The 22,641-nt window shown below is 43.6% G+C and overlaps 1 protein-coding gene across 1 annotated transcript in view; it reads left to right on the top strand.

Annotated features, from left to right (window-relative positions):
• The window catches only part of ush2a (Usher syndrome 2A (autosomal recessive, mild)), a 1,183,552-nt gene that overhangs the window by 214,911 nt on the left and 946,000 nt on the right, over positions 1–22,641 (top strand). Inside the window, exon 14 of the mRNA XM_078556364.1 lies at positions 15,044–15,227. Within this exon, the coding sequence (XP_078412490.1) occupies positions 15,044–15,227 (184 nt within the window). The remainder of the gene's footprint in view (positions 1–15,043; positions 15,228–22,641) is intronic.

Raw genomic sequence — 22,641 nt, 5'->3', positions numbered from 1 at the left:
ACCTCCCCAATGCTCTGACGTGCCTGCCTGTAGCTTGTTCAAGTCTCTGAAGCATGTAGGAGCACAGGGATCACTGTTGTGCAGTAAACCATGGCCTTAGGTTGGAGTTTGAGATCCTGGTGCTCAAATACTCTTTTCCTCAGTGGGTTGAAGGCTCAGCTGGCACATTGGAGGTGATGATGAATTCTATCATCTATGTCTGCCTTCATTGACAGAAGTCTCCCAAGATATGGAAATTAGTCCACATTTTCCAGGGTATCACCTTAATCGACATGGGAGGAGGTGTTGTGCTGTGGGAGCTCATTGAAAGAGGACTTTAGTTTTCCAGGTATTTACTGAAAGGCCGTTTTCTCATGTGCTTCGGAGAAGGAGTCGACAATGACCTGGAGCTCAGTTTCTGAGTGAATGCACACACAAGCATCATCTACATGCTGGAGCTTAATGCCTGAAGTTGAAGTGGTTTTGGTTTAAGGATAAAAGCAGCATAGTTGAAACTGTTTTTCCTCTGTTCTGTAAATTATTCCCATGCCTGTGGGTAATTTTCTGGAGGTGAGACGCAGCATTGCAGCAAAGAAGGTGGAAAAGAGAATTGGTGCAATGATACAGCCTTGTTTGACCACAGTTTTCACTGAGATAGGGTCTGTGGTGGTTCCGTTGGTGAAGATCACAGCTTGCATGTCATCGTGGAGTAGGCAGAGGATTGTGACAAATTGCTGAGGGCAGCCAGATTTGAGGAGGATACTTCATAACTCTTCATGGTTAGCCGAATCAAAGGGCAGAATTTTACTCCTCGTGGCGGGTGCACACCCAACCCGATCGGGCGCACACCCAACCCGATCGGGCGAGAAATCACGCTAGATGATGTTAGGGGTGCGTCTGTCCTCCCTAGTTCTAGACATCCCAGCAAGGGGAAACATCCTTCCTGCATCTACCCTGTCAAGACCTGGAAGAATTTATGTTTGAATCAGATCACCTCTCATTCTTTTAAACTCCAGAGAATAAAAGCCCAGTCTATTTAATCGTTCTTTATAGGACAATCCCTCCAACCCAGGAACTAATTTAGTAAATCTTTGTTGCGCCTCCACTTTGGCAAGTATATCTTTCCTTAGGTAAGGAGACCAAAACTGCACACAATACTCCAGGTGTGGTTTCACCAAGGCTCTATATAATTGCAGTAAGACACCCTTACTCCTATACACAAATCCTTTTGTAATAAAGGCCATAAAACCATTTGACTTCTTAATTGCTTGTTGTACCTGTATGTTAGCTTTCAGTGACTCATGAACAAGGACACCCAAGTCCATTGGAAGTTCAACACTTCCCAGCCTCTCACCATTTAAGAAATATTCTGTATTTCTGTTTTACCTACCAAAGTGGATAACCTCACATTTCTCCATATTGTATTCCATCTGTCAAATTTTGCCCACTCGCTTAGCCTCTCCATTCCCCTTGAAGCCACTTTGCATCCTCCTCACAACTCACACTTCCACCTAGTTTTATGTCAGCTGCAAACTTGGAAATATTAAATTTAATCCCCACAAACAAATCACTGATGTAGATTGTGAATAGTTGAGGTCCAAGCACTGATCCTTGCAGTACCCTAATAGTCACAGCCGGCCAACCTGAAAATGACCCATTTATTTCTACTCTCTATTTTCTGTCCATTAACCAGCTCTCAAGCCATGTCATTATATTTCCCCCAAGCTCATGTGCTCTAATTTAGTTTACTAACCTTTTATGTGAGACCTTTTCTGAAAATCTAAATATACCACATCCACTGGTTACTCCTTATCTATTATGCTAGTTACATCCTCAAAAATCTCAAACAGGTTTGTTACACCTAATTTCCCTTTCATAAATCCATGTTGAATCTGCCCAATCCTAACATTATTTTCTAAGTGTCCTGTTAGCACATCCCTTATTATAGGTTCTAGCATTTTCCCTTCTACTGATGTCAGGCTAACAGGTCTGTAGTTCCTTGTTTTCTCTCTCCTTCCTTTCTTAAATAGTGGGGTTACATTCGCCACCTTCCAATATTCAGGAACCACTCCAGAGTCAATAAAATTTTGGAAGATGACCACCAATGCATCTATCTCCTCAGCCACCTCTTTCAACACTCTGGGATGTAGATCATCAGATCCAGGGGATTTATTTACTTTAAGTCCCATTAATTACTCTGTTACTGTTTTTTAAAAAACTAATTTTAATATCTTGCAGTTCCTCTTTTACACTAGTCCCTTGATTCTCAATTATTTCTGGGAGGTTTTTAGTATTTTCCTTTGTGAAGACAGACACAAAGGGCAGAATTTTCCGTGCCCGTTTGTGGCGGGCTTGTTTGGCAATGTGAGCTGACAGCATGGCAAGAAGGCCAAAAATCGATTTCACAACGTTGTGAAACCAGTTTGCCATCGTCTGCTGTGCCCATCAATGGCAGGCCATGTTTCCTGCGGTCAGATGTCGGGAACTTCATTGTAATACATCTGCATATCATTACAAGCCCAGCTTTCCAGAATCATCACCGCACGTTGGATCATCCGAGCACGTCAACGTGATTGCACACTGACATGTTTCACAACTGTATATAAGTGACGTGCACCTGGCAGGCTGCACTTTGCTTGGGACTTCGAGGTTTGTTTGCCGACTTTGCTTCAGGCTGCGCTCGCAGTCATCAGTGCCAGGCTTCTCAAACAGCACCACATCACTTTTAGGGGGGCCTCATGGGCAGGTTTCTACCTACCAGACCAGTCATAAGGTGGGGGTGGCTTTTCAATGGCTGCAGAGCTAGGGCTTGCTTGGGAAAGTGGGGGTATCCTAGGGTGTGTGTGGGGGCACAAGTTGATCTGTGCAAGTGACCTCAAGATGGTGAAGGCTGAGGAGGCAAAATCCACAGGAGATGAGGCCAGATGGAGATGTGAGGGTGTGTGTGTGAGAGAGTGAGTGGTGATGTCCCTTGAGCTGGCAGTGAGTGAGATGCCAGTGAATGTGTGATGGGCGTGAGTGTGTGAGTTTAGAGTGATGTGATGGTTGCCTTACCCTGATGGCATGGATGAGATCATTCATCCTCTTTCTGCATTGGATGGCCAACCTCTTCTGTGCAGCATTGGCACTGATCATCACTGCCATCACCGACCAAGCCTAGTGGTAATGTTGTTGGACCTCCTGCAGCCAGAATGGGGGTAGAGGACATCACAGTGGGCCTCCATGGCATCCAAAAGGCATTCCAGGGATGCGTCACTGAATCAGGGGATTGCAACTTTCTTGCCTTTTGGGGTCATGCCTTCTGTGCAGCAGTCCTGGACTGGATGCACTGAGAGGTGTGCACGCAGCTGCACTTTAAATCTGTTACCTGGCATGAGGAAGCAGCAAGGTGACAGTGTGGCGGGCAAATAAGAGCCCACCTGCCATCAAAACAGCATGTTTCCTGGGGATGCATGATTAATGAGGTGAGATTGGGATGATACAACGTGAAAAGCCACCATTGCAGCCAACAGGTAAAACGTTCTTTTTCTCGCCCGCTACCACACTTAGTGCAAATCTGGGATGATTCAGCCCAAAGTATTTGTTTAGTTTCCCTGCCATTTCCTTATTCTCCATTATGAATTCTCCTGACTCCGCTTGTAATGGACCCACATTTGTTTTTGCTAATCTTTTCCATTTTACATAGAAGCTTTTACAGTTGCTTTTTATGTTTCTTGCTAGTTTACTCTCATACTCTATTTTCCCTTTCTTAATCTTGATCTTGGTCCTCCTTTGCAGAATTCTAAAATGCTTCCAATTCTCAGGCTTCTTTGGCAACTTTAAACACCTCTTCCTTTGATCTAACGCAATCCTTGAATTATTTCATTAACCATGGTTGGAACACTTTCCTTGCAGGGTTTTTGTGCTCAAAGAAATGTATTTTTGTCATGAACTATGTATTTGTTCATCAAATGTTAGCCATTGCCTGACTACCTTCATACCTTTTCACATAGTTTCCCAGTCTACCATAGCCAATTTGCCCCTCGTCCCCTCATAGTTTCCTTTGTTTAGATTTAAGACCCTAGTCTCTGATTGAACTATATCTCATTCAAACAATGTAAAATTCCATCATATTATGGTCACTCTTTCCTAAAGGCTTATTTACAACAAGATTATTAATCATTGCACAATACTAGATCTAAAATAACCTGTTCCCAAGTTGGTTCCTCAGTGTACAGCTCGAGAAAACCATCTTGCACACAATGCAAGAATTCATCCTCCACAACATTAGTACTAATTAGGTTTACCCAGGCTATTTGTAGATTGAAATCCCCCATGATTAATGTATTACCCTTGCTATACACACCTCTAATTTCCTGATTTATACTGTGATTTACATTACCACTGCTGTTTGGCAGCCTATAATCAATTTACGCCAATGTTTTCTTTCCCTTTCTGTTTCTTAGTTCCACCCAAACTGATTCTATGTCTTGATCTTTAGAACTGAGGTCATCTCTCACTATAGTATTAATGCCCTCTTTAATAAACAGAACTACCCCACCTCTTTCCTCCAGCTTCCTGTCCTTCCTAAATGTCACATACCCTTGGATTTTCAGCTCCCAAATTGGTCTCCATGTAGCATAACAGAATTGTGGCTATTATGTCATATATATGAATTTCTATTTGAGTTGACAATTTATCTGTTTTATTGTGAATGCTGCAGGCATTCAGATACAGAGCCCTTAATTTAGTTTTTTTCCCTTCTGTTTTTATAAACACTGGCCCTATCCACTGGCAAACTTGTAAATTTGCAATCACTGTCCCTTCCTGTCATGCTTTGATTATCGTTAACTTTACTGCGACCTTGATCTATTGCCTTGTCATTTCCCTTTAATTTACTCAATCTTCCCCTACATGATCCCTTCCCCCCTCTATTTAGTTTAAAGGCCTCTCTACTTCCCTAGTCATATGACATTAAAACACTGGCCCCAGCATGGTTCAGGTGAAGTTTGTCCCAACGGTACAGTTTCCACTTTCCCCAGTACTGGTGCCAATGCTCCACAAACCGGAACCCACTTCTCCCACATCAGTCTTTGAACCATGCATTCATCTCTCTAACCTTATTTATCCAATGCAAATTCGCACTGACTCAGGTAATAATCCAGAAATTATCACCGCTGAGGTTCTGTGTTTTAATTTAGTGCTAACCTCCTCTTACTTTCAATGCAGAACCTCTTCCCTAGTCTTACATATGTCTTTGGTACCAATGGAACTATGACAACTGGACCCTTCTCCTCCCACTACAAGTTCCTCTCCAGCCTTGAGCAGATATCCTGAACCCTGCCACCGGGCAGGCAATACAGCCTTCTGGATTCTCGCTCTTGGCTGCAGAGAACAGTGCTTATCCCCTTGACTATACTTCCCCTACTACCACTACATTCCTTTTAACTTCCCCCACTTGAATAGCTTCCTGTACCAGGGTCAGCCTGCTCATCCACACTACAGCCCTCACTCTTGTCCATACAAGCTGCAAGAACTTAAAACTTGTTGCTCAATTACAAGGGCTGAGGTTCTTCCACTCCCACCTTCTCGATCCCCTCACCTGCTTATTCCGCAGTCACACCCTCCTGTCCCTGACCATTGACCAAATCGAATGACGCTAACCTAAGGGGCATAACTGCCTTCTGGAACAAAGTGTTCCGGTAATTCCCCCCCTCCCTGATGCATTGCAATGTCTGCAGCTTGGCCTCCAGCTCATCAACTCTAAGCCGAAGCTCCTCAAGCCGGGGAGGTGGAGGTGGTGGCATAGTGATATTGTCACTGGACTAGTATTCTAGAGACTCAGGGTAATGCTCTGGGGGCCTGGGTTCAAATGCCACCATGGCAGATGGTGAAATTTGAATTCAATAACAACCTGGAATTAGAAGTCTGAAGATGACCACAAAACCATTGCCGATTGTCAGAAAAACCCATCTGGTTCACTAATGCCCTTTAGGGAAGGAAATCTGCTGACCTTACCTGGCCTGGCCTACATGTGACCCCAGACCCACAGCAATGTGGTTGACTCTGATCAAGGACAGTTAGGGATGGGTAATAAAAGTTGGCCTAGTCAGCGGCACCCACATCCCATGAACAAATAAAAAAAAAGATACTTACTACAGATGTTCTTGCCATAGATTGCAGTGACATCCAGGAGCCACATGCTGCACCTGTGACACATCACCCAACCCACCATCTTTATTGTGTTAATAAAATTTATTTTTCTTAATTAATATATAGTTCCCCACTTCACTGAATTCCCTCACTCACCAAACTCCTGGCTTCACAACCTGTGCAATCAAGCAGCACTCGGATGCCCCTGTAGTTATAGTTTTTGAGAAACAATGATGAGTCGAGAAACAATGATGAGTCAAGCTCTGCTAAAGCTCAGACACCAGTTTAAGCTAGCTACCTAATTAACTAGCTTAAGCTGCTCTCAGAGAACTTGTACATCCCTGTTTAAAACTGGAATCAAGTTAAATTAAACAGTAATTTTTAGTTAATTGCTAAATTTAAAAAAAGCTGGACTTTAGAGAGAAATTAACCCTTAAAGCTCCCTCACTCATCAAACTCCTGGCTTCACACTCTGTGCAGAGGGAGAATGGAAGGACCCCCCTCACACCAAACTCACCCAACCACCCACCCACTCCCCCCTTGACTTCACTTCAACCAGCACTTTTTAAAGGGATCATCAACTATTTACAGGTTGCTGCTTGATTTCTCCTAGCTGTTGCTTCTATTTTACCAGTCTTTGGTGCTTTCTATAGCTGTTTAAAATTGCTAAAGACTGTAAGGAGAGGTGTGGTAGGTACACAGAGTTTTTTCTGCTTCTCCACAAACCAGTTGCTCCCACACATGGAAACACTAGTACACTCATGGAATACAGCATGACTTGGAAAATGAACTGAGGCTACACAATACAGGACAAGTTGCTGGAAGCGGGAAGAGGAAGAGGTGGAGAGGAGCTCTTAGCAGGAGGTCATAATCTTCCAGGGTGTTCAAAAAACAGTTCTCCTACCTCAGCCTCAACAAGGTACAAGGTATGTGACATCTGTGCTTCAGTAACAACATCCTCACTGAAAATTTCCACCTGCTGCAGCCACACCTGTGGCCTCAGTGAAGGACAAGAACCACATTAGCAGTGTTTATGAAGGTGAGAATGTCAATTAACTTTTAGCCGTTTGCTCCCTTCCAGGCTAGAGCTGGAATATTAGCAATATCCTGCAGTTCATGATCCACTGTTGCATGAGGAATGTCATTGACGCCCTGATCATTGACAGCTGACTACATTTTGTTCTCTCTTGCCAGAGTGAAGCAGTTCAAGTGACCATACGACTTCACTGGATTGCATGCATCCCCCTGGTGCAGGGGGCCAATGATACATGTACATTGCTTTGCCAGTGCTGCAAATTTCTTCATTTTTATTATTCATTCAGGGGATGTGGGTCTCGCTGGCTGGGCCAACATTTATTGCCCATCCCTAGTTGCCCTTGAGAAGGTGGTGGTGAGCTGTCTTCTTGAACCATTGCAGTCCATGTGGCGTAGTTACATTTACAGTGCTGCTAGGAAGGGACTTCCAGAATTTTGACCCATCAACAGCGAAGGAACGGCGATATGTTTCAAAGTAAGGATGGTGAGTGACTTGGAGGGGAACTTCCAGGTGATGGTGTTTCCATCTATCTGCTGCTGTTGTCCTTCTAGATGGTAGTGGTCGTGGATTTGGAAGTTTCTGTCTAAGGAGCCTTGGTGAATTCCCGCAGTGTATCTTGTAGATTGTACAAATTGCTGCTACTGTGTGTTGGTGATGGAGGGAGTGAACATTTGTGGATGTGGTGCTAATCAAGTGGGCTGCTTTGTCCTGGATGGTGTCAAGTTTCTTGAGTGTTGTGGGAGCTGCACTTATCCAGGCAAGTGGGGAGTATTCCATCACACTCCTGACTTGTGCCTCGTAGATGGTGGACAGGCTTTGGGGAGTCAGGAGTTGAATTACACGTCGCAGGATTCCTAACCTCTGACCTGCTCTTGCAGCCACAGCATTCATATGGCTAGTCCAATTCAGTTTCTGGTCAATGGTATACCACAGGATGTTGATCATGGGTGATTCAGTGACGGTAATGCAATTGAATGTCAAGGGGCGATGGTTAGATTCTCTCTTGTTGGAGATGGTCATGGCCTGGCACTTGTGTGGAGTGAATGTTACTTGCCACTTGTCAGCCCAAGCCTGGATATTGCCCAGATCTTGCTGCATTTGGACATGGACTGCTTCAGTATCTGAGGAGTTGAGAATGGTGCTGAACATTGTGAAATCATCAGCGAACATCCCCACTTCTGACCTTATGATGAAATGAAGGTCATTGATGAAGCAGCTGAAGATGGTTGGGCCTAGGACACTACCCTGAGACACTACAGTGATGTCCTGGAGCTGAGATGACTGACCTCCAACAACCACAACCATCTTCCTTTGTGCTAAATATGACTCCAACCAGTGGAGAGTTTTCCTCTTGATTCCCATTGACCCCAGTTTTGCTAGGGCTTCTTGATGCCACACTCGGTCAAATGCAGCCTTAATGTCAAAGGCAGTCAATCTCATCTTACCTCAGGAGTTAAGCTCCTTTGTCCATGTTTGAATGAAGGCTGTAATGAGGTCAGGAGATGAGTGGCCCTGGTGGAACCTAAACTGGGCGTCAGTGAGCAGGTTATTGCTAAGCAATTACTAAGCACCACCAGATCTGGCTGGACCACATAAAGTGCCATCGGGTCCTGCCTCAACTGTGAAAGCTGGTCACTATTCCAGGATCATCCTTCAATGCAAAAGTAACCCATGGTTTTTTTGCTCTACTGTAAGCTGTCTTCTTAAACTCCTCTCCCTTGTCTCCTCCACTCTCACCTCCAACAACAAGTTTGAGGAGCTCATGGATTTCTTTCTCACCAAGATTGAGACCATCCAATTAGGTGCCTCTACCACTTCCCTCCTTATAAATTGTTATAATTCCTGGGGAGACCGATAACTTTTAAAAAGTGACATGAGTTTCCCAGTGACCTACACAAAGCTACACAAAGGATTACACAAGGGGCAGCATATTACGGGGGCAGGGATGGGGGCGAATGGCTCGCCAACCCCCCTGACCATGGAAACAAAGTCAGCGTAGAACTAACTCGCTGGATGCCAGCCCGCCCTGCAGCCATAATGCGCTAAATTGCCTGACAGTGGAATTCCGCCCCTCAATGGGGAGGAAGGCCCACCCTCGGAAGCTGGTGGCCAATTGGAATGACCGGCAGCCTTAGCGGTCCCAGCAGTGCCTAGCGCACATCAGTGGGCACAGTTGGGCCAACAAGCAGGCCTTAGAAGAAGGCTCATGGATCCCGAAGCCAGATAAATCCGGGGACTTGGGCAGTGAGGGTTTGGGCAGATTAGGGAGGAATCGGGGGAGGGTGAGGGTGGTGCGCTTTATAGAGCAGTTGGATAAGGTGAAAGATGGGGTACTATCTTGGGGGGGAGCTGCCCCCACACGATGTACAAAGGGCACCCCCAGAAGATAGTACCCTCCCTTCCTCTCCGCCCTTTTAAAAGTTTCTTAAAAAGACAATCTGCCCATTCCCACCTGACTGCCCACGCCAAGTCTGTTATGGCATGGGCAGCATATTATCGGGGTCAATTGGCTTGTTAAAGAGCTCAATTGACCTTTGATGATTTAGTTGAATAAGATGAGCAGGCTGCCAATTTCGGCACCAGCCCACCCCCTGTATTATGGGGGTGAACTCAAGGGTGGGCAGTAAGGTGGTGTGGTTAGCACCCATCCTATTTTAGCCACCCCCCCGCCAAAAGCATGCCTGACGGGGGCATGTAAAATCCAGCCCATGATTTCACATTTTAAGATTTCTACTTTAGCAAACAAACTAAAATCAGCCTCAACTAAATGTTACTTAGTAGGCAACTAATACACTAAACTACAGGAAACATATTCACAATTAATTTCTTAATACAACCGAAAATCCCTCACCACATGTATACATTGCACCTCACTCTGCTCAGAAATGTCGGCTTGTGATTAAGGTCCAAAGCTCTCCCTGCTTTCAAAGGATCTCTTCTACCTGCTTCACCAGTGATCTTCACCAGGAATCTTCCGGTGTCCTTTTAAACAAAGTCCCCCTCACTCCACCCTTTGAACATAATCAAATGGAATTCCTATTGTAAGCTACCCTGTGGTGAATCTGTGGTCTTTAACTCTTCACAATTTTTGTTTCCTCAAATATGGGTTCCATCCTCACCAGCACTCCGCTCGGTGGTGATCCAAAAATAGTCCTTTTCTTCTGCCTAGCAGCACCTGTTGTGGGTTGTCTTCCCCAAAACTCTTGGTCTGACTGCCTCTGAGAGTCTGTGACTCTGCAAGCAGCAAGAACAGCTGCCTTCTCCTTGTGTGTCCAGGTGTTAAAACTGGCACTTTTCAATAGGTTTTGACCTGGGTCCCTGTCCCTGTGGTAACCAGGTCACATGGCCATGCCTCCGGACAGACCTTGGATAAGGTCACATGTTTCTCTCCACTACTTCATCTTGAATAAACAAAGATAGTTTAAAACTAGCCACCTTATAAAGTCATGACAAAATGTACATGTGAATCAATGTTCTCTTTAAAATTTAGTTGTGTGCAGTCAGTTTTTTTCAGTGTGCAGCCTTTTAAAATATTTTTGTGCAGCTGCACACTTGCGTTTGTTGGCATGGATCAATGCCTGTTGCGCAGCTTAGCGGGAACATTGACGTGAATCACCTTGCCAGATTATCACTCAGGCAGCGGAGATCAAAATTTAGCCTATGGTTTAACTCCTTTCCTGATTTAATTTGTACATCTGTTGTTGATTTTAGATTTTAAGTTTCCTTAAACATGGTGAGATTTTGTGCTGACCCATCATTTATTGAACCAGTCACACTTGCATTGTCACTTGTTTGCAATTAACTGTAATAATTCTGGCCCATGGGCTACGGTTAGTTTTAAGTTCTAAAGTTTTTTTTAGGTTATCAAGATTGGTATGTTTTGCAAGTTCTGCAAAATGAACATCCCGACATTCATTCATGGGATGCCGACGTCACTGGCAAGGCCATCATTTATTGCCCATAATGGACGAGGCCGTGCTGGACCTTCTTGAACTGCTGCATTGTGGTCTCATAGACTTGAGCAACTTGCTTGACCACTCCAGAGACAGTTGAGAGGGCATGTTGCTGTAGGACTGGAGTCACATATAGATCAGACCAGATAAAGACAGGTTTCCCTCCCTAAAGGGCATTAGTGAACTAGTTGGGTTTTTATTACAATCCAGTAGTTTCACTGTCACATTTCCTGATACAAGCTTTTATTTCCAGTTGCTTTTCATTGAACTGAATTCAAATTGCTGAAAAAAGAGACACATTATCAAAGCTTTTCGTCTTGCACTCATAGGATAGCTCACAAGAATTTTCCTACCATAACGGGGGAACAACAATTTATACTACATGCGAAGAGAGCGCTGATTGGTGGAAAAGTGGACTCTGATTGGTGGAGGCATTACTATGAAGAATACAGCATGGAACAGCTAACTGCCCAGCTTTGTTCAAGTTCAAACTGGGCAGGCCGACTCTGATTGGTCAAGGCATTGCCCTGGGGGATGAACCAGGGAATGACTGTTCCCTAAGCTTCTGTTTAGTTGAAAAGGTGCAATTGTGGACATGTTCCTTTTGTCAGCAAAGGACAGGGCTCTCTGTGTGAATATATGTGGCTTCTAGCATGCACAAGTGAGCCACACTGTGAGCCTGACTGACAATCTTAAATTGGTTTTCAGTGTAACCATTAGCACAATCAGAATTGTTTAGCAGGTGTTGTCCGATCATGGAATCACCTCTAATGTTGGACACAATGTTTTGAGTTTTGCAAGCATGGGCTAGTTGGGCAGGGTCAGTTGTGAACAGCCAAAAGGATGTGCTGTTTGATACGATCTGCTAATCAATGTGATGTATGGCCTATATACCTGGCATCACACCAGCACTGAAATTCATTTACCACATTGCTCATTTGTGTTATGGACAGAACATCATCTTTTTGACTTGATGACAGCATCCTGTTAGTGGAGAATACCACTCGTACTGCTACTGCATAATAACAGCGTGCAATAGCTAGCTTCACCTGATGCTCAAATTTTTGAGACATCCTACCCTTCCCTTCTAGGGTAATGTGAGGTAGACTGAACACTTTTCAGGACCGAAAGTAGTGGCCTTAGGCCCATTCATGAGTTTGTGCAATAGACAACGAGCGATGATCTGATCAGGATAGCCATTGTCCCGCAGGATGGCTATTTCAGCATCAAGCTTGCATGGTGAGAAAATGGCTCAGGCCCTATTTAAGTGGCTGCCAATAAGGCCAATCTTATAGGGCTTGGACGTGTTCTTTTCAAATTTCAAATTTACCACTCCCAGTTGCATTATTAATCTGCACAATCCAGTAGCAGTCCGATTAGTGGTATTCCATTGTAGCTATAGTAGGTTACTGAAAAAAAGAGTATGCATTTAATGGGCAGCAATGGTCTAGCAGCAGGAATCACCTTTGTACAATCTGCAGCCTGATACCATGGTAATATGTAAAACAATTTTCTGCTGTATATGATTGAATTTAAAATGTAATTTATATAGACAAGAGTTAAATAATAGATCACCAGTAAAAATTGCTGCAATAATGACTAATATAGTAGTTCTTCACAAAATGATCATTTCATTGATCTGACAGAATGTGTAGTTAATTGTCTATTCCTTAAAATTTCATCTAGATAATATTTAATTCCCAAGGAATAATTGGTTTGTATTTATCACTGTTAAATTAGTTGGGATTTAATTTAGGTCCTTTCCTGCTGATAAAATAAATGACAACTTGACTCTGAATAAAATTTTGTGATTTTATTTTACAGTTTATTCGGTCAATATAATGGAGTAAAAATATTTTTTATTATTTTCCCACTATGTAATTTCGAATACTTTCTGATCTCTAATTCTGGCTCTCTCTTATTCAAATATTTTATCTAAACACTGTTATCTGAATAAACCGTTAATTTGCAAACAATTGTAACTTGCCCCACCTATTTCCATAATTTTTGAATTATTTTTAGATTAATTCTATAAATTAGAGATTTTTTTGATCAAAAGGCAAATACTGAAGAATGAGTCAAATGAATGCATATATATTCACACTGGCTAAAGGTTAGGTTGCATTATATTCCATTAGTTAACTATAAATTCAGCTTTTAGAAAGAGAAATTGGATAATGAGCACTGACTGTGGTTAACAGTGACTGTGGTATGATGTTCCTTTTTTAACAAAAAGCAGGAGCGTGCTAGTTTTACAACATAACTAAGAATAAAGAAACTGAGGGATGTGTGGCTTGGAAATGTGTGATTCCATAAATGTGATTTAATTATTGATTTAATTAAAGAAAATGACAAGCATCTTCCACTTTCTGTTAAAACACAAATTTCACCCTTTAATGATTTATGGTGCGAGCTTTATAATTTCACAGAAGAACTTTTGTGCTGTGCTTTTGCAGACTCATGGAAAGCTTATGTGTTCCAATATATAGGAACTGGATTCCATGGCCTCAATTTTACCTTTGGCAGGCACGCCTGATTGGTGGGCCCGGGAGCGGTCAGGAAATGGACCGTCAATCATGATTGGCCCCTGACCGCGATTTCACGCTGGCTGACCAATTAACGGCTAACTAGCATGAAACGTGCGCTGAAATGCTCAGCGCTGCTGGGGTGATGGCGGGAGATGTCGTTTCCGCAGATGCGGGTGAGCGCTGCAAGAAAGCTCCCTGAACGCAGACAGCTGCCTCAGGGAGCTGGAGACCTGAAAAAGCTAAAATAAACGTTTTGAAAGCTGAAAAAAAAGTCTCCATGCATCATGGCAATGACCGGAAAATATAGCTGATAAAAATGCTGTCCACAGAAATTTATTTTTATCCGATTTCATCACAGAAATTTCATCCCGCCCTTGGATGAGGTTTGATGAAAAATGCAAAGGCCGCCTGGCTGGTTTGCCTGTCCACCAATTGTAAGGTTGGACGGGCAATGAAAAATTGGAGTCAATTGCGTCGTTAATTGCACTCTTAATTGTCGGCGGGCGCAATTGTCCGACTTTTGCACGTGTATGCCGAGTAAAATATTGCTCAACGTCTTCTCTTGCGATTTTACACCCGATTGGGTCGGATGCACGCCCGCCTGTGGGATGTAAAATTCCGCCCCATATATTTGTAACCAAAAACGCAACATTACAAAATGGGCATAAAATATTTTTAAAGAAAATCCATATAACTAGATAGCATTATACTCACACAAATAAGACATTAATACCTCTGTTAAAATAGCAGAAGGAGCAATGACATGTAAGTGCATTAAACATTTTCCCACTAATATTACCTAAGGTAACGATTAGCCTATAGATACCAAGTTGCTATTCCTTTGCCTTTAATCCTGCTATATAGTTCATCGAGGCAACAAAACATCTGATCATTCTTTAGATACTGTACATGTAACAGAAAGAAATAATGTTCAAAACTGATTTTAACTATTCAATAAAGTTTTGCAAGCATTTCTGAAACACAGAATTCAAAACAAAAGATTTGATGTCCCCATTTCTTTTGCATTTGTTTAACTCATTTGTTGAAGCATCCTGTGTGTAAAGCGTTATTTAGTAGCCAAGTAAGCAAGCAAATGAAGAAGAATCATACGGACTCGAAACGTTAACTCTGTCTTTCTCTCCACAGATGCTGTTGGATCTGCTGAGTTTTTCCAGCATTTTCTGTTTTAGTATGTGATCCTCACCCTGGCCTCTTGTGGTGTAGTATGTAGGTACATACATCCGCACTAGTAATGTTAAGATAAAAGTAGATTTAACTACATAGATTTAGTTGGGTTAATGATCCATGTGCATGTCTTTAATATTAATTATTTTGTAACTTTTCAGAAATTCATCTGTATTGCATTTGTGTTCAATTCCAATTCCTTATAAATAGTTTACATAATGCCTTTTCAGGTTTTATGCTTCCCTCGGTTAATTCCACTGCTTGTTTACCATGTGAGTGCCATCCAGAAGGATCAGTGCATCAGACCTGCGATGGTGTCACAGGACAATGTGTTTGTCGAGACCCTTCAGTGACTGGGATACACTGTGACCACTGCAAGGAGCATTATTTTGGTTTTAACCCTGGAAGTGGAAGGCAAGTTGTTGTTCATTTGTGTCATGTTTTTGAGTTGTGCAAACATTGTGGTTCTGTGGGTTGATGTGAAAAAATCTATGGGGCTAATTGTTAACTTTAGCTCAAAATGGACACAAATACAGCTCTGCATTTTTTCGACTTTAGCATGTTGAAAATTGTCTGGTTTCTATAAAGAGCCAGCTGGCAGGTAAGACCTGTTGAGGGGCGGGGGATGAGAATGGTCCTTTAGGCATTACTGCTTAGATTGCTCAAAGCCTTGTATAGCTGGCCTAGCATGCATGGAACATGATCTGTCAAATTGTACATAAAAATAGTAATCGGAGCCCTACAACTGGATTGGGACTCTGATTTACATTTTGGAGCCTCCTGGCTATTTCGGCAGGAATGCCAGGCACTTGGCTTGGCTGAAATGTGCTTTAGGGTCAACAACTTATAAAACTTAGTTTTAGTTTTTATTTATACTTCCATTTAAATGGCCCTCTTTCGTTTAAGTATTTTTTTGTTGAAGCAGCATTTTTTTCAATATGAGAATCTACTCCCACTAAAAGCAACAGGGTGCCATTGTATACAGTACATTGCCTTGGGCAATAGACTATTGAATAGACCACTGGGCATCCCTATCTTTAATGTGGGAACACAAATTGAGTACTTTAATGTTTTATTTTTTCCTGGTCAGTATACATAATATTCAGTGTCATACTGTGCACTAAAATGTATCGCCTGGTTGGACCTCTTGCTTCTTAGTAACAGCATGTTAATAACTGATTGCCTAGATGAAATGGTGGAGAACTTCACAAATAACTAATATATTCAAATCTTGACAGATCACTGTTTATAACATCCATTTTGAAAGTAAATCAATCCCATAAGAATGAAAAATGAACTTTTTAAACTGATTACTGTGGATGCTTTTCTTCACCTAGAGAGTAAATGTAATCAGATTTCTTTGTTTTAATATTACAGATAATTTATCTTGAAAAATAATTACAAAAACAATGTTGAGTGGTTTGAAGGTCCTTTTTAACCGCAGAAAAATCATTCACATTTCTCTGGTGTTCCACTATGCCAATAATTTAGCTATCAATTAGCAACATCACAGAGAATTAGCATATATAATAAATGTCTATCTAGCTACAGGTTTCTTCCTAATTTCAGATATCATCATTTAGAAATCGAAAAATGTGGACAAGCTTTGTAATACATTTAGATGGCAAGATTTGTTTAACATATACGCCTTCGCAATGAGGATACTCTAGCCTTCACATTGAGGATACCCTCCATTGTGTTGTGTGGCACTACCACTGTGCTAAATGGAATAGATTTCAAACAGATCTAGCAACTCAAGACTGGGCATCCATGAGGCGCTGTGGGCCATCAGCAGCAATAGAATTGTACTCGACCACAATCCATAACCTCATGACCTGGCATATCCCCACTCTACCATTACCATCAAGCCAGGGGATCAACCCTGGTTCAATGAAGAGTGCAGGAGGGCATGCCATGAGCAGCACCAGTCAAACCTAAAAATGAGGTGTCAACCTGGTGAAGCTACAACACAGGACTACTTGCGAGCCAAATGGTATAAGTAGAAGTGATAGACAGAGCTAAGTGATCCCACAACCAACAGATCAAATCTAAGCTCTGCAGTCCTGCCACATCCATTCGTGAACGGTGGCGGACAATTAAACAACTCACTGGAGGAGGAGGCTCCACAAATATCCCCATCCTCAATGATGGGGGAGCCCAACCCATCAGTACAAAAGATAAGGCTGAAGCATTTGCTACAATCTTCAGCCAGAAGTACTGAGTGGATGATCCATCTCGGCATCCTCCGGAGGCCCCCAGCATCCCATATGCCAGTCTTCAGCTAATTTGATTCACTCCATGTGATATCAAGAAAGGGCTGAGCGCATTAGGTAATGCAAAGGCTATGGGCCTTGACAAAATTCCGGCACTTGTACTGAAGACTTGTGCTCCAGAGCTTGCAGTGGCCCTAGCCAAGCTGTTCCAGTATAGCTATAACACTGGCATCTTATCTGGCTATGTGGAAAATTTCCCAGGTATGTCTTGTACACAAAAAGCAGGACAAATCCAACCCAGTCAATTACCGCCCCATCAGTCTACTACTCTCGATCATCAGTAAAGTAATGCAAGGGGTCATCAACAGTGCTATCAAACAGCACTTGCTTAGCAATAACCTGCTCACTAATGCCCAGTTTGGGTTCTGCCAGGGCCACTCTGCTCCTGACCTCATTACAGCCTTGGTTCAAACATGGACAAAAGAGCTGGACACCTGAGGTGAGGTGAGAGTGACTGCCCTTGAAATCAAGGCCGCATTTGACTGAATGTGGCATCAAGGAGCCCTAGTAAAACTGGAGTCAATGGGAATCAAGGGGAAAACTCTCCACTGGTTGGAGTCATACCTAGCACAAAGGAAAATGGTTGCGGTTGTTGAAGGTCAGTCATCTCAGCTCCAGGACATCACTGCAGGAGTTCCTCACTGTAGTGTCCTCGGCCCAATCATCTTTAGCTGTTTCATCAATGACTTTCATTCCATTATAAGGTCAGAAGTGGGGATGTTTACTGATGATTGCACAATGTTCAGCACCATCCTCAACTCTTCAGACACTGAAGCAGTCCATGTCCAAATGCAGCAAGACCTGGACAATAACCAGGCTTGGGCTGACAAGTGATGTTCATGCCACACAATTGCCAGGCAATGACCATCTTCAACAAAAGAGAATCTAACTGTCACCCCTTGACGTTCAGTGGCACTACTATCACTGAATCCCCCACTATCAACATTCTGGGAGTTACCATTGACCAGACACTGAACTGGACTGGCCATATAAATACTGTGGCTACAAGAGCAGTTCAGAGGCTAGGAATCCTGCGACGAGTAACTCACCTCCCGACTCCCCAAAGCCTGTCCACCATCTACAAGGCACAAGCAGGAGTGTAATGGAATACTCCCCACTTGCCTGGATGAGTGAGCTCCCACAACACTCAAGAAACTTGTCACTGTCCAGCACAAAGCAGCCCATTTGATTGGCATCACATCCACAAATGCTCACTCTCTCCACCACCGACAAACTGTAGCAGCAGTGTGTACCATCTACAAGATGCACAGCAGGAATTCACCAAGGCTCCTTAGACAGCACCATCCAAACCTCACCCACTACCATCTAGAAGGACAAGGGCAGCAGATACAACAGAACACCACCACCTGGAAGCTCCCCTCCAAGTCACTCACCATCCTGACTTGGAAATATATCGCCGTTCTTTCACTGTCGCTGGGTCAAAATTCTGGAACTCCCTTCCTAGCAGCACTGTGGGTGTACCTACACTACAGGGACTGCAGCGGTTCAAGAAGGCAGCTTACAACCAACTTTTCAAGGGCAACTAGGGATGGGAAATAAACACTGGGCCAACCAGCGAAGCCCACATCCCATGAATGAATAATAAAAAAATACAATATTGTGTACTTAAATATGATAGAGAAAATTTGGCTCAAAGTCTATAGCCACAAATTTAGTCTCCATAATGCCACTGGTGCTGACGCTATGGAAGCCCTGAGGGTGGAAAGTGGCACCTTCCATGCTGCTGGTCACTTCCAGCGTGGCTAGCGGGCGCCCCAAGCTGGGATGGGGCCTCGTATGGGCGTGCTGTACGTGCACCAAAAACATCAGGAGCGGTCTCGATCAACTTGTCTTTCTGATTTGGTGCAAGTTTTCATAACTTAGATCGTGCAGTCCACTGAACACCTGTGCTAATCACTCACAGTTGAACATTTGTTCAGATGTATGAGGGAGCGCTATTTAAAAGCCATATAAAAGGCAAACACTGGCAGGCAAGGTGCTTTTGATTTATTTCTGCTGTGGCAAATTTTGTGAAAGCACTATGACTTGTTTTTTGGAAGTCAGTTGGTGAGCTGATGCACCCATTGACGGAGGACAGAGGATAAGGTCAATTGTACACACAGCCTTCAAAAAGTATGGGCTCCAGTTTTGGTGCCTCTGGGTCAACAATACAATCATAAAATGGATCAGAGTTTGCAGAGAGGAGAAGCTCTATGAAGATGGAGAAGGAGGAGATGTCTCCAAGAACACTCTACCCACCATATGTTTGCCAAAGCCATTCTTATGCTTCCACCTCACCTAGGATTAATCCCTGAGGTGACTCAAATTCAACATGGATCTAGTCAGATGATTATGCCACCTCCTTCAAGAGGACTTGCAGCCTCACACCAGGGCAAGGATAGCACTGCCAGTGGCCTTAAAAATCACAGTCACATTAAACTTATATGCCACTAAATCACTCCAGGTGGCAGTGGGTGACGTATAGATCAACTCTTAGTATGCCATCCATCGCTGCGTTTGGGAGGAGATGGAAGGCCTATATGTGAAGAGAGGTGATTATGTCATGTTCTCTCTAAGCAAGAAAAAGCAGGATGAGTGAGTACATGGTTTTGCCAGGGTAATAGGATTACCAATGGTGCAGGAAGCCAAGTAAGTGGTTCTGAGGTATAAAAACTACAATATTACAATTCAATCAGTGTATAATTAGTGCACAACCATGCACAAACCATAATATTCGTGATTGCCCGCTATCCTGGCAGCAGCCAAGATGCCTTCATCTTGAGTCAGTCTGCTGTTTGCACCATCTTTAGGTCTCCAAGGAGAACCAAAGGATGGCAGCTAGGAAACCAGAGATGCCCTCTCTACACCTAGCTAATGACCCCACACCACCATCTGACTGCAGGATGACCATGGGCATATATTGAAAGCCATGTAACCACCAGAAACCTTGTGAAGTAGATCGTTGGCTTACTAAAGCAATGCTTCTGCTGCATGGGCCACTTGGGAAGAACCCTCCAGTACATACCAGATTATGCCTCCAATTTAGTGACCATGTTGGTCTGTTGTGCCCTCCACAATATTGCCATCAGGAAAGCGCAACCATTGCCACCAGGCAACCAAAGGCCACATCAGGAGGAAGAGGAGGAGGCAGGGAGGATGCAGCCAGAATCCATTCACTCCATACAAGCTCTTTGAGAATGCCTGCTCAGGCTCTGCTTCCCTTAATGGAGCATCCTTCATCACCATGGTTCAACCATCCCCCACTTAACCATCCATATGGGATGCCCCATTACTGCAAACCTTAGTCAAGACCCTGCAATAAAAGCCATCACCAATAACAATTCCATAGCACCTTTACCTAAAATTTCTTATACAAATAGAAATGAACAATTCACCCTTATTCATTTTCTTATTGTCTATCTTGGGCGCCTTTGGTTGTCCTAATGCTTTTACGTAGTGCTACTCCAGTGGCTGCAGCATGGTTGAAAGGCTGCTGACTTTCAGTGGGGGAGATTGCAGATGGCCTCGTAGGATGTCCTTAAGCAGCTATGGACCTAAAAGGCCCAACTTTGTACTGTACCATCTCAGCATGGACAGCAACTGTCTAAGTTAGTTGGCAGACAGGCAACAGCAAGGGTATTGGCACGGTGTCCTGAGAGAGGGACAGCAGGTTCTTGCTTGACAGTGTCACTGCTACTTCCATGGGGTGACACCTCACCAATTCTAGTATTCTGTTGGAGCAGATTTCTGGACAGCTGTGAGATCCTGCATGCCTCTTTGAGCATGGTATCTGTAACCATGATGCCAGCAGTCTGACATGCATAGTGGCAAATATGAATCTTATTACCTTTGTCTGAGTCTCCATTGCAGTAGTGAGACATTGGGTCACCTCCACATGTATTGCAGTGCAAGCTAAGACAATGATCACCAGATGTTGAATCATGGCTGGGCCCAGAAGTGTTTTCCTGGAGTTGGTCACCACTTCCATGGTAGAAGGGATGATCTCCAAGCTCTGTGTGATGTCCAGTGTCATGTTTGATCCAGACTCCTTCGTACTTCTTGACAGTGACAAAATGCTCCCTGGTATGCCTGCCAGTGCACCAAGATTCATGGTGTGCATCCTCATCAATGTTCTCTTGTAGACTACCCCATTGAAGTCTTCATCTGAGTTCCCTGCATAAAAATTCATCTGTGACCTCTCACCACCCCCACCACCATCCCACCATCCCACCACTGCTTCTCTCCCCCCCCCCCAATCTCCCGCCAACCCCCAACCAATCTGGTGAACTGGTACACATGTTATTCTTTCCATGTGGCCTGCTGCAGTCCACATTGCTCAGGGACTCACCATGTGCTGACCTCAGCTCTATATTAACCTCAAAAGTTCTGAGTTAGTGGCTGCAAGTGTCAGATCAAGCGATGATGTGTCTTCCTCAGAGGTGTACAGTTTCTCTTGTTCTCTTCCTCCTAAGGCTGGTTAGTTCTTGCGTCTCTGAAGGAAAAAAATCAGAAAGGAGGGTGGGAGTGAGGTGTAAAGCAGCAAATCCATTCTCATACCATCTGCAGCTAGAGCTCCATGCCAAATAGCAAGATAAGGGTGAGATTGGAGTTGACAGGGGCATAAGCATTAACATATTGTCACCCTCAGCGTTCTCAGTGACACTGAATGTAATGGGCACTGATGCAGGCTGCCCCATGATGTGTGGCAGCATCACCTCCAGAGGGCTCAGGTGACGCAGACATGCCTGCCCCTGGCTGATTCTCTCTGTTCACTTCTATTCCTTGTCACCTTCAAGAGAGAGACAAGAATATCAGTGAGTGTGTTGCACTGTGCTTGAGCCATGTGCCTGCCATAACTGAATAGCAGAAGGTATATGGAGGCATCAAGATGTAGATGTAAGGCTGGTATCATTAGAGATTTCTGAGGATGAGGTAGAATATTGTTAGGAAACAGACAATTTAAGTAAGTTATATTGGTATTTGTGGGTGTTATGAATGAGTTTTGGCTTTGGTGTTTGGAATAGATTTGTATTTCTATATCTCTGTGTTAAGAATGGTCAAATGAAGTTTCAGTTTCACTTTAAAAAGGTGCTTGCATTTCTAATGAGGATTTTTACAACTTAAGAAGTTAAGCAAACACTAGCAACAGGGGGCCAGAGAGGCAGGTCCCTCCCACAGACACGCACAGGAGAAGAGAAACAGCAGTTTGTTTTGGAAGCTGTTGGAGTTCAGTTGGTTTTGAAGTTGCTGCCAGAAGAGACTGGAGCAAAGGGAACAGATAGCCAGTCCCAAGCTAAAGAAAACCCTAAGAAATCCAGGGGAGTGGAAGGGGGGAAAATCTAAAGCAGACCTTCTAGTCAAAGGAAGGACAGGAACCTGGAATTGTCCTGTTAAATGAAGTTAAGAGTGAAGGACAGAGAGAAAGGCTCCAAGTTTCATATTTCAAGAGACAAAAGCTACAGAAAGCAGATTTAAAGCGAAAACAGCTTGGAAGAGGCAAGAAGGTCCAAAGAGACAACTGAAGGTCTGTAACTCTTTGCCATGGGCATATGAAG

This window comes from Cetorhinus maximus, chromosome 14, assembly GCF_964194155.1.
Source record: "Cetorhinus maximus chromosome 14, sCetMax3.hap1.1, whole genome shotgun sequence".
In the NCBI taxonomy this organism is placed as follows: domain Eukaryota; kingdom Metazoa; phylum Chordata; class Chondrichthyes; order Lamniformes; family Cetorhinidae; genus Cetorhinus; species Cetorhinus maximus.
The sequence above is the reverse complement of the archived record's forward strand: the minus strand, read 5'-3'. Positions and strand labels throughout refer to the sequence as shown.